Here is a 12,162-nt window from a genome sequence, read left to right on the forward strand (position 1 = left end):
TTCATGGCAACTTGAATGATAGCACTATGTTATATTCTTCAAGAGTACCCGCCTTCGTGTCCTCTTGCCTCGTGCCAAGGTCTTCTGAACCCAACTTCACCTCTGCAAGTTGAGTCACCTCAGTTCCTCTATCAAATGCTTCTCTAAGATAAGGTGCATATGCCTTGAAGCTCCCTTCATCTTTGGCACCATGTAGAATGAGCTTGTTTTGTCAGAATAAGGGACTCATGGAACGACATGATCCTGCTCTTGCGTCTACAAGAGTTCATATCCTTGACCTCTGTCCAAGGAAAGCTCTATGCCTTCACTCCATATTCTATCTTCTATGTCAGCTCCCTTCATGTGGCTTGGCTAATTCGCCAAGTTACACCCAAGTTACTCTGCTCATTGATTTGCATTGAGTTGATGATGGTCCTCAGGCCCACCATTCCACGGGTCAGCCCTCCATTGAGTCTGATCTCCATATCGACTCCAAGTGTGCCTTTATTTGTGTTTCCTTGGATCGCTCCTCCACTTGATCTCGCAATGCATCCTCCAATGCATTATCTCAAGCGAGATCATGCAATAACTCATCGCCGCTCGCTCGGTCCGTTGAGCTTTGTGAATTTATTTTTAAGATACTCCTCCTCAACATGTGCTGTCTGTTGCATATGGTTCTCCCTCTGGAGAGCCGAGACTTATCTCTCTTGGATATCTATCCCGTTAGAGCAACTTCTCTCTTCGCTTCCTTCTCTTTGAAAGTTTCGGAGACCACCATCCCCTTGGACTACTCCACCTTGCTGAACAAACTGTACATTGTTCTGCCTCCCGCAAACGCACTTACTATATTGTGACTCCATGTCAATACAACCCCTGTTGCACCCCTCAAGGCCTAGCAACATGCTAAACTCGTTGCACACTTCAGCCTCCTACGAACGTATCCTTCTCATGCTAAAGAGAAAGTTTCAATGATCCGTGGTGCCGAGTTTCGGTCGCCTTAGGATGGCCATGAACACTCTATCGTTCGCATACAAGCCTTTGCATAAGTACCAAATTCTTCAAGTTAGCAATTTTCATCACCTCTGTGAGCTTTGCATAACTTTTTTGGTCACTGAACAACCCATTCCACCTTACATGGTCTCATCCTTGACCAAGCGTCTCACTTGCCTTGAGCACCATCAAGTACGGTTGCCAACGTTGAGCCGTAGCTCAAACTCAGACATCCCAACCTTTATGCGCTATGCATTCTTCCTAGCTTACTTGTCCTCATGGTGCCTCTTGCATAAAGGGTTGGCCATTCCTCTGAATGTCAATCTTAAATGCCCGCTCCTCTAAGCGACTCCTTTTTCCCTATATCTCTATGCTCGCTTTTCCCCCAAACGGTCGCGCGTGCTGGCTGCCCTCAATGCAACCCTGCTAGGTCCCCCACATTTGCATGTCAAATGTTTCTATGAGTGTTTGCCCCGCTCTGATACCATTTGTCACGGACTTAGTTGGTTTTGCTTAAGTTGTATGACACCCTTGTATGTCCGTCCGCGAGGGTCAGCCTTTTCGAAACCTCCTACGGTCTCTTAAGACCTACAAAAGAGAAAACGGGTTAGAAAAAGCACCTCACTCAGGATTCACAAGCAATCATTTTAGGAAACATCTCTTAACTAATGCAAATTACAAACATACTTCACAAGTTATAAACGTTTCCATAACAAAGGATCCAAAATGGTCCACTACAGACTGAAATCTCTCACAAGTGTTCACATGACACAATCTTTATTTATAAGCCTAAAATGGCCACCAAACCCAACTAACTTAGGGCTATTAAGCCTTCCACCGTCCATCTATATGTTGTGTAAAGCATAAATAAGCCAAAAGATACAAACATACATGAGCATTACATTAAACACCATATCTACAATTTTATCAATGATAGGACGTAGGTCACGATGACCGAACCACTATAAATCGGTTCGCATTTACTTTATGCTTTTCATTCTTATTATAAATTGATTTACTTATTCATTATGCTTATGAACACTTTAAGTTAAACATCTTTCCGATACGAGCATTATCGAATGAAATTTTTTAAATCGATATAATTTTATATAAGCACTAATTCACCTCCCCCTCTTAGTATCGATTTTGATCCTAACAAGGCATGGGTCGTCTAAGTGTCTTCTAGCAACAAGCGATCTTGCATGATAGGCCGGCGTAGGGGGTTGCCCAGCACGACCCTTTCGATACTTAAGTTAGCAAAGGAGAAAAGACAATAGTATAAGCTATATGACTAAGTTAGTGTATAGAGAGATCTCCCTCGTGTCTGCTCACGGGTAGTTTCTATACCTCTCTGGGGATCAATCATCTGTAGGTTGTTAGCATCCGTCGATATTTCAAGCAGGCGGTTCATCTATTCTGGGGTGATTGATCTGATCCCATGCTATGCGGGGTTGTCTCGTCACTTTCGGGTGCCACTTCATTCAATTTCGAGTAGCGTGAATTCTGTTTTGTGTCACTTCTGAGTTAAGTGGCGTCGCTTAGGGACGTAGCCGTTTCTGAGTCAGCCTATGTCATTTCGTACAACTTTGAGACATGTGTATGACTCTAGCTGAAGTGGCGCCATGTGCGATTTAAAATGATTGATAGTTGGGTGATACTAAAATATCTGAAACGGTAGTTAAATATTTTAGTAAATAAAAAATTACTAGTGGAAGCTAGATACCACACAACGTGTGGTACCACACAATGCAGGACTGCTAGCGAAGTACCACACAACGTGTTCTCTCCGTGAGACTAGTTTTGAACACATATGTGAGTAATCGCAGAAACATGTTATCGGAAGATAATGAAAATCCCTGTTAGCTTTGTGGCTCATTAATGCATAAGGTAGATTTCTATGTATACAAATCAGCTGAAACACTTCTGGGGCTCCATGTCATCTGTGATGTCATGTCATCTGTTCTGACATCACAGAACACTACACAGGAGATCATCATATAGTCCATGTCCAATTTATTGGTACAAGCGCCGAGTCCTGAACTCGCACACTCATAGATCTCTGATGACTCCATATATAGTTTTACCAATAATCAGTAGGATTCTGTTTTTTTTTTAATGGGAAAAGGTCTGAGATAATTTTATTGCGTTCCTAATAATGGTTTTCCATGAAGACTGCAAGTTTTTTCCTGTGTGGAAGTGCAACAAAAAGAGGGTGATGAAGTTAGAAATGAAAGTAGCTAATCCAGAAATCTAGAGTTCAAGAGTTGTACCACCAAACATCTTTAATATGTTAGAAATCTATAGCTTGATGTATCAAGCATTTAGTTAACCGATACATGAGACATATAAGGAGGGGATCAGGGAGGCATGCGACATACATCCTTTTCCAACTCAAGATGACAATTCTCTCCAAGTAAAGCTTAAATCATGGCATCCATGGCTAAGATGGTGCTCAAGTTCATGGGGTTCATGTACTCGGAAGAGCCGTCCATGAAATGGCTCACGACGATCCGGCAGGCTTTCTCCGAAGGATGAAAGGCGTCCCAGAAGGCGTATTTGCTACGGTCTTCACAAAGGTTGGACGCCACCGTACAGAGGCCGAGTCCGTTGTAGGGTCCTTGCCCACAACATGCAAACTTTGACGTCGTAAAACCTGCAGAAAATTTTGGTGAAAAACATGCATGATCAACTTCTTAATGCACATCAAATGTTCATCATGATGTTTTACCGAAGGCCTCTGGGTTCGTCACGTAGTTCATATGCATCCTGAAGGCGTTTGCTGAAATGAAGACGTCTGCACCGAACTGGGTGTTGAGCTCCTGCAGGACCTGGAAGAGCTGCGAATTGAACAGGCTTGCGGCTCTTTGTAGCTCGGGATCGCACTCGCCGTCGAGGCTTCGTAGGGCGAGCTCAGCTGGGACGCAGCCCAGCGGCCCGGTGCCGGTGACGAGAGCCCGACGACCCCCCATCTCGTGTAGCCGCTAGGGGTTGGTAACAGATGTCATTGATGAGAGGATGGAGCGAGCATTATTGAGACCTCACTGAGATCTTACGAAAGTGATTCACAGTAATGCTATGCTTAATTACTTTGTTTTCCTTTGATCTCAACCAATAGTTCTCCAATATCTAATTGCCAACTCAAATGAGCCTAATTAAATGGTCATTAAATTCTTTAGGGCTCAGTAGCAAATAACAAAGGAAAAACAAGGTCAAGAAATGGAGACTTCGTGATTGATTTGAAGGGGGAGATATGTTTACTGAAACATTTCAACTACGCTTCTCAGTTAACATACTACCATGTGTTACCCAACGCAAGGTAGAATAATAGACTGACATTTGCCCCCTCCTTTATTCTGTAAAAGATCAAAGTAAAAAAAAATATTGCAGAATTCATGAACGCTTCAAGTGATGCGAACTTGCTGCTGAGAGTGCTGATTCGTAAGATGGAGGTAAAGTCGTGGAGGGAATTAGTTACCGTGAGAATTTTCTTGTACTCGAACAGTATATAGTCTACGTAGTCAGGCAGCGAAAACTGGCGAGATCGTACAGAGAAAGGGATCAAGTAGTAGTTGTTGACGAAGTCATTCCCTCCAAGGGTGATCAGAAATAATGCTTGGTTCACAAGCTTTTTCGCCTGAGATTGACCTATCATGGCTCTAAGCCTCTCCTGATACTCCTCGAAATGTTGCAGCTGCCTATTGATTCTGATGATGTTTATCTGTCGATATATATCATGCAAAAATTTCCAAGAAAGAAACACGAGTGAAGAAAAGATCATGCATGCAAAGTAAATCTAGGTCTGATCTCCATTAACTGCTTACAAACTGGATGCCTGTGTCATTCAGAATTCCGATCCCTGCCGATGCAAAGTTGGCACCAACAAGCAGTTTCTCCCCTTGGAGATCGGGACTGAGGTAAGGTAGTGTGGGTTCAGCTCCTAGGTGTTCGCCTGCTAACATTATAACAAGGCAAATAAACGTTAAATGCATTCAGGAATCTGTGGCAGCATGTCATTGCATTGAGTACGCCACTTAACTGAGGATATCAGGTATGTTAAGTCCATTAGAGAACCTCCCTGTGGGTTGTTGACTGGGTGTATCGATCCCGTAAGGAGGGGAGTCAGCCCGGGCAGTGGTCGCCAAGAAGTTGTTGTTACCATTGTCGACCAGAGAATCGCCGAAGACGAAGAAAGCACGCGCCTCTGAAGGAGGAGAGAGGCTCGCAAGGACTGCTACGATGACGACGACGACGGAGAAGAGAAGCAATGCCTCATCCATGGTTGTAGGAGAATTGCAGTAGTGTAAGCACACATGTATTGAAGCCGAAGGTGGTGGACATATATAATGATTTCCTTCACATGACTCACCTAAATCTTCCACCTTGTTTGTGTCAAATTGATAGAGAGCCACGAGGACCACTGAAAAGAATCCAATTGTTTGCCTTTGCAGCCACCAAAATCAAGTTAGGCATAAATGAGCTTTTATGGTGAAGCAATCGATATCTTCACAAAGCCATACGAAGGATGATTAATGTGGCTTTGTTCTGTTCCATTGCCATTGGAGAAGTAGTCAAATTTAGGATAGTCGATGTACGGGAAAAAGATTTTTATGATCCTCGAATGACCATCAATTGTAAAAATGCTGTAACAAGCGTCGAGGAAGAAGGCACTAACATTACAAAAAAATCCAAAAAATAATTAACAGATTATTATTATTTTTACCTTATATATATGGACAAAATTTAAACTTTCCACCATGATAAATATTCTCTCTTCACATTCAAAAAAAAAAAAAAAAGCTCTGTACTAAATTTGGTTTCCTCCTCTCTCCACACAAGTATTTATTAGAGGAATCAAACCTTAATTTTTAAGGATTTTCTTTCTTTAAACAGAAGGTTTTTCAAACTTGCATTTCTTATCATTCAAATAACATACCTCAAAATAATATGTTTTCAGTTAAGGAATCTAAAAATATTTGTCAATTCAATAAATTATGATAGAAATAAATTATTATTTGTTCCGCAGGTTCCCAATGTAGGTTTATCTCATGTCACATGCGATCGATCAAACCTAAAGTATGTGAATACTGATTGAAGGGAAATCAAATAAAATCTGTGTGATCAAATTAGTCCGGAAGTCACGATCCATAGGTGTCTTATGTATTTGATAACCATCGTGCAATGTCTACATCAACTGCGGCTCCCAAGACATGGTTAATTACACTATCAGAAGTCCAGCGGACGTACAAGGAGTGGTTTTTTTTTGCTACTTCGGCTCTTTATTCTTCCAACTTGTTTTTTCCTGCCATTGAAGTTATGGACGTACCAAATTCAAATCAGCACAGTACGCTTCTTCGGTTCTTAATGCTTCCAACTTATTTTCGCTGCTATTGAAAGATCTGTACCATTTGAAATGTTGTTTCGGCTCTAAAGACTCCCAACTCGTTTTCGTTTCTTGCCCATCCTCAATTACTTTACTCCTAAGCTGGCATTCCAGTGATGTAGACACGTCGTTACCCAACCCCCAATAGCTATGACCCTCATGGCTTTATCTGAGTTGTTGACTCTTATAATGTCCTTGGAGGATACATGTGTTGATCGTGACTCTTCAACTCCTAATCGGCTTACAATTACTTAACACCGTCAAACATAATCATTAATATACTTCTTGAAAATTTGATTTGCAGTCTTTGGCAAAAAGTGAGAATTGTCAAAGTTATTCTTGAAATTTTGATTTGTAATTAAAAAAAAAAAGTCAAAATCGTCAACATTACTATGTAAAAGGGATCTCATTTCCTTGATTGATCGTGATGAGAAGATTAGATATTGACCCTAATTCCAACCATAGAAAAGGGATCCGACATCCATTGATTTATATAAATCTCATAATTTATAAAATTAATTCAATTATCTTTCACCCTATAAATACGGTTATGATATACACAAAAATCACATGCAGTATTTCTTCATCCTCTTCATCTTCTCATAAGTTCTTTCTAATCTTCACAAAGTTTTCTTTCACGGTATCACAGTCCGACGTTGTCCAAAGTTGACTCTTCTCTTCCTCAGGAGTCTACCAACCTTAGTGATCATATCAGTTTTATTTCACCTATTTGTAAGCTTTATCCTTCACCTCGTGCTTTTGTTTATATCCAAGATTTTCTTCTTTCGATAAGACATAACTAGATGTGACTCAACTTATTTTCGATGTTCCTTAATGAATTTAACTATACTCATTAGACCTAAGCTATTCAAAGTTTCTTGAAAGTATAAAACTCTAACACTGTCTCTGGTGATATTCAATCACTGGTTAAGGATGATTCAAAATCCTCAAAAGCAATTGACGATCATATCGAATAGTGGAATAGTAATAACCATAAGATTATTACATGGATCACTAATCCCTCATTTGCATTCAATAATATATCTTTTGATGGTTTTGATACAACAAAAAATCTTTGGGAGTTTCTATTTATTTGTTATGCTACAGGAGACCAAGCTCAACAATATCATATTTTTTACTAGTTTGCATCATACGAAACAATCGCAAGGTCAACCTATTATTGAGTTTTATTCTTAAATAATATTTATTTGGGATCAAATTGCTTTATTTGAACCTCGATGGAAATGCAAAATTGATGTTGCATTATTTGAGACATAACATAATAGATAAAAAAATAAATTCAGTTTTTAATGACTTTAAATGATAATTTTGAGCATGTTCAGACTTTTTACTTTATCGAAATCTGCTTTCTTCCATAGATGCTAATCTTTAGAAGTTTAATCTAAAAAAACATAGAACAAAGTTACATGCTCATCAACCTATTTATAAATGAGACTGTCCTTGCAACTACTACATCATGACGATATGGGACACAATTGTACTTTCTAAAGTATTCAAACTAGTCAAATCGTTCACACAATGAAAGGTAGTTTATAAATAGTGTCACAAGATTGGACAAACAATTTAGAAATATCATAAACTTGTTAGAAAGACTGTTGCAATTGCAACTACGAGTCTTTCTCCATCGGCACAACACTTTCTACCACTGATGTTGAAGCTATAGTCAACTAAGTTTTATCTCGTGAATCACTTTATTCTATCTCTATAATTTCTAACACGATAAATAATATTAATTGACTTCTTGATTCTATCTGTTCAAATCATATGTTATTAAATGTTGTGATATTCTATTTTTAAACTCCCACTTTTAATATTGCTCAAATTCACATTGCCAATGGGTGAACAACTAAGGTAAGTCCTATTGGTTTAATTATTACTTCCTATATAAGAATTTCTGATACATACCTTGTTTCTCAACTTTGGTTAAAGTTATTGCCTGTTGATCAAATGGGAGGACTAAGATTTGATATTCATTTTTCTTCCACTATTTGCACTGCGTATATTAACAAATTATTGAAATAGATCGTCAAGTTGGACATTTATTCATTCTTGCTCAGCTTTATATTCCTTCTACAAATATTGCATCCACTCAAAAAATTATGAACCATACTCCAACGGGTCTTTGGCATTCCCTATATATATATATATATATATATATATATATATATATATATATATATATATATATATATATATATATATATATATATATATATATATATATATATATATATATATATATATATATATATATGTGTGTGTGTGTGTTTGTGTGTGTGTAAGCGCATGCACTTCCTAAATGGTACAAACTTAATTTTTTTTTGTACCCTTAAATATTTTGATTCTGACAATTTCTAAGAATAGAAATCTAGAAAGTTTATTTTTCTTCTTAATCAATATAAAATTATTTTGAAATATTTATGTCCATGAACATTTCAACAAAATGGATGTGTAGAACAAAAGCTTAGATACTTTTTGGACTGTAGTGAAGTTATACTTTTTTTGCTTCAACTCAGGACATTTTAGAGTGAAGTACTTATAGTTGTACATGCAATTAATCATACCTCATTTCTTTTATTATGCATCAATCTTTGTGTGAATGAGTTTTTTGGTAAAACTTCAAACTATTCAATCTTTAAAGTTTTGGTTGTGCATGTTTTGGTTTTCTTTAACCTCATGAGCATAAGAAGTTCCAACCTTGATCACGATTGTGTTGTTTTCTTGGGCATGGAATTGAACATAAGTGATAGAGATGTTATGAACCTATTTTTAAATGTCTTCGCATCTCATGTCATGTTACCTTTTAAGAATACAAAATATTTTCTAATATATCTTCCTTCAATATATCAATCCCTAGTGAGGCTATATTATTCATAAATATTTCATGTGAATTTTTCTTTAGATGTTCAATTTGATTATCGAATTACCACTGTTGTTGATACTTCTGACGTGTCTGTTAGTTTTGAAACATTATGCACAAATTTTTTATTCGACTATTTTTCATCATTCTGAAAGAATATATGTACTCACTATTTCTTTCATTCTATAAATAGAGTTGTAACGTACACAATAATCATATATAAAGTTTTCATCTTCTCATAGGCTCCTTTCAATCTTCCCGATGTTTTCTTTCAAGAATCATCAAAAGTAGGTTTTGCCCGATGATGCCAGACCTATTAATTTTTTTTTGTTGCAAAGAGAGTCCTATAAAAGTCACGAAACCTCTCAAGCATAAGTAGGTAAAATATATAATTATTATTTCAGACTATATGCTAAATAATACATCAAATACATTTGATCGGATATCTCTCGATATTAGTTTTATAATAACTCATATGTCGACATTTATGACAGGTGTTTGAACTGTGAAAAGAAGATAGCTGAACTATCACTGATAAGCAATAACGTCTCTTAAACTGAAATTCCTTGCAATATATGGCACACACGATGAAAAGTCTACTTAGCTCTGCCACCCTAAGTTGACGAACAAAGAATTGAGAGTGAGGTAGTTTTCAAGCATTACGCCTTTTTTTTTTTTTCTTGTTGATTTTCTTAATCACATTTAAAGGATTGAGAGTTACATATGCTAACTTTAATGAAACTCGATGATTAACTAGCTCACTACACTGATATTGTGAAAATGGTAGGAACAGAGCACCTCAAAATAAGAAACTCGCTCCGAAAGGTAAAATCGAGGATCAAAACAAAGTAGATCTCTTGAATGACAGCAACAAATGATATAAATAATAATAATAATAATAATGCTATAAGATTCTATATGAAAAGACTCTCTCACATGAAGTACATGTTGGATTGATTGATATGGTTTTTGCTTCGGCTTCTTTGGGTGAGCAGATATAGTCTTTCAGATGCACTACTGTAAATAAACGAAGATAGGTGACAAAGATCATTGGCTAATAATTACTTGGACGAGCTAAAAAATTAGCCATAACGAACTTCAATGCTGAATCACTTAAGATTACTTATAGCATTTATCACATGTAGATTCACTGCGATTATAGAATGAACAACGACAATCATATAAAGAATCCTTTGCCATTGAGCTTTGTGAAAAAGCAAATAAAGTTCCTTTTATTATTTTAATTAAAATATATAACGGAGTAGGCAAATGAAACTTGATTTGTTCCTTTTCATTACCAAGCTTCAACATGTGTGTATGGGGGCTTATGAACTCAGCTCTAAGTTGCACCTCTTCCAAGTTGTCGCAGCCCAAAACTGGCCCAATAATCTATGGGCAGATGATGTTATCGACACGGATCAGATAGTGTGGCACATGTCACCACCCCAGTGGAGGAAATCAAATCCCCTCCATCTCCTCGGTGCAGAAAATTTTGCCTGAATTCGAGTCCGTCAGCATCGTCTTGTGTCAGTATTCCATATCCTAACACACCCCACGGATCACATTCGGTTCGTCCAAGGCTTGAGGAAAGACAGAGCCTGAGAGATAGAGAGAAAAGAGAAGTGGTTGGAGAAGGTTTCTCTCGTCAAACCATGGCAACCACCAGCTTGGCCTCAGCTGCTTCTAGCTTCGTGCTCACCTCCAACCTTCCCACCGCCGCCGCCGCAGCTGCCACCACCAGCCAATCCTCGCGTGTCAGCTTCTTTACCTTTAGTAAGCCCAGTAGAAAGCTGGTGGTTCGAGCTGAGGAGGCGTCGGCGCCGCCGCCTGCTCCGGCCGCAAAAGGGGCGGCCACCGAAGCTCCCAAGAAGCCACCTCCGCCGCCGCCGATCGGCCCGAAGAGAGGTGCCAAGGTATGGATATCTATCGATACATCTTCATTTGCCATTTATCGTTGATCATATCGACATTCTTTCCACTTCACTTTCAGGTGAAGATCCTCCGAAAAGAATCCTACTGGTACAATGGCATCGGATCAGTTGTGACTGTGGACCAGGTTGTATGTACTTCATCGATCTGCATGCCTGCTCTTCAACACATTTCATCAGCTATACTTGCTTCCTTTCACGTCCTAACATCTTGGATCATCATCATCCAGGATCCCAAGACCCGCTATCCTGTTGTGGTTCGATTCAACAAGGTTAATTATGCTGGCGTCTCCACAAACAATTATGCTTTGGACGAAATCCAGGAAGTCTGATCAGTGGCTGCTCCTTGTATTTTGCAATGACTAGCATATATATGTGCAAACTCTTGTACTTAATTTTCTTCTGCTTGATGCAGTTCAGCTAGAAAATGGTTCCTCATCTGGTAGGATTCATATATTTAGATTACAGTTCAGCTAGAAAATGGCTCCTCATCTGCTAGGATTCATATATTTAGATTACACCAGGTAAAAGGTCCCAATAATCTAATTCCCCGTTCCCTTTTTTATTTAATAAGCACAGCTCTGCAATTTGTTTGCTTTTTTTTTTGTTTTCAACATAAAAGGTGATTTGATGATTCTATATTGGCCTGTAAATGCATACCTCTTTATCACTTCATATAATGATCATAGCGACCTAGAGCATCTCCGTTGACCATTGACAATTCGCTAGCTAGACGAAATAGCCAAATTTCCAGAAATTCCAGAAGTATAAGTTGTAACTTCAATGCTATTACTGTTCTCTCTCACTAAACGTGTACAATTAGAAGAGGTTATGTGCAAGGATGATAGATAGAGTAACTTGTAATGAGCTACAAACTAAGAGTAATTTTGTCTATTTTTTATAGTTGTAATATTATTATTTAGTTCGGCTACCAAGTACTTTGAAGATAAGAATGCATCAAAAACTTCTATTTATCATATATATATATATATATATATATATAT

General features: G+C 38.2%; 2 protein-coding genes across 2 annotated transcripts; one reads left to right on the top strand and one right to left on the bottom strand.

Moving 5' to 3' along the window:
- Positions 1-3,220: 3,220 nt before the first annotated feature.
- On the bottom strand, positions 3,221-5,285 carry LOC103973666 (GDSL esterase/lipase At5g33370-like). The gene is made up of 5 exons (XM_009388298.3): positions 5,006-5,285; positions 4,791-4,918; positions 4,445-4,687; positions 3,698-3,950; positions 3,221-3,622 (listed from the first exon to the last, which is right to left on the bottom strand). Exons 1-5 carry the CDS (start codon positions 5,244-5,246, stop codon positions 3,390-3,392), a joined length of 1,098 nt encoding a protein of 365 aa, XP_009386573.2. The 5' UTR covers positions 5,247-5,285; the 3' UTR covers positions 3,221-3,389.
- A 5,474-nt stretch (positions 5,286-10,759) lies between these two features.
- Positions 10,760-11,596, top strand: LOC135624056 (photosystem I reaction center subunit IV, chloroplastic-like). The gene is made up of 3 exons (XM_065127529.1): positions 10,760-11,143; positions 11,221-11,286; positions 11,389-11,596. The coding sequence occupies exons 1-3, from the start codon at positions 10,883-10,885 to the stop codon at positions 11,488-11,490; spliced, it is 429 nt and encodes a 142-aa protein (XP_064983601.1). The 5' UTR covers positions 10,760-10,882; the 3' UTR covers positions 11,491-11,596.
- Positions 11,597-12,162: the final 566 nt, after the last annotated feature.

The sequence above is a fragment of the Musa acuminata genome, chromosome BXJ2-9 (assembly GCF_036884655.1).
Source record: "Musa acuminata AAA Group cultivar baxijiao chromosome BXJ2-9, Cavendish_Baxijiao_AAA, whole genome shotgun sequence".
In the NCBI taxonomy this organism is placed as follows: Eukaryota; Viridiplantae; Streptophyta; class Magnoliopsida; order Zingiberales; family Musaceae; genus Musa; species Musa acuminata.

Coding starts and splice junctions, on each gene's coding strand:
- LOC103973666 (XM_009388298.3), bottom strand. CDS start 5,246: ATGGATGAGGCATTGCTTCTCTTCTCCGTCGTCGTCGTCATCGTAGCA. Junction 3,951..4,444: donor AGTACAAGAAAATTCTCACG/GTAACTAATTCC, acceptor ACCAACCCCTAG/CGGCTACACGAGATGGGGGG. Junction 3,623..3,697: donor GACGAACCCAGAGGCCTTCG/GTAAAACATCAT, acceptor AATTTTCTGCAG/GTTTTACGACGTCAAAGTTT.
- LOC135624056 (XM_065127529.1), top strand. CDS start 10,883: ATGGCAACCACCAGCTTGGCCTCAGCTGCTTCTAGCTTCGTGCTCACC. Junction 11,144..11,220: donor GCCCGAAGAGAGGTGCCAAG/GTATGGATATCT, acceptor CTTCACTTTCAG/GTGAAGATCCTCCGAAAAGA. Junction 11,287..11,388: donor CAGTTGTGACTGTGGACCAG/GTTGTATGTACT, acceptor ATCATCATCCAG/GATCCCAAGACCCGCTATCC.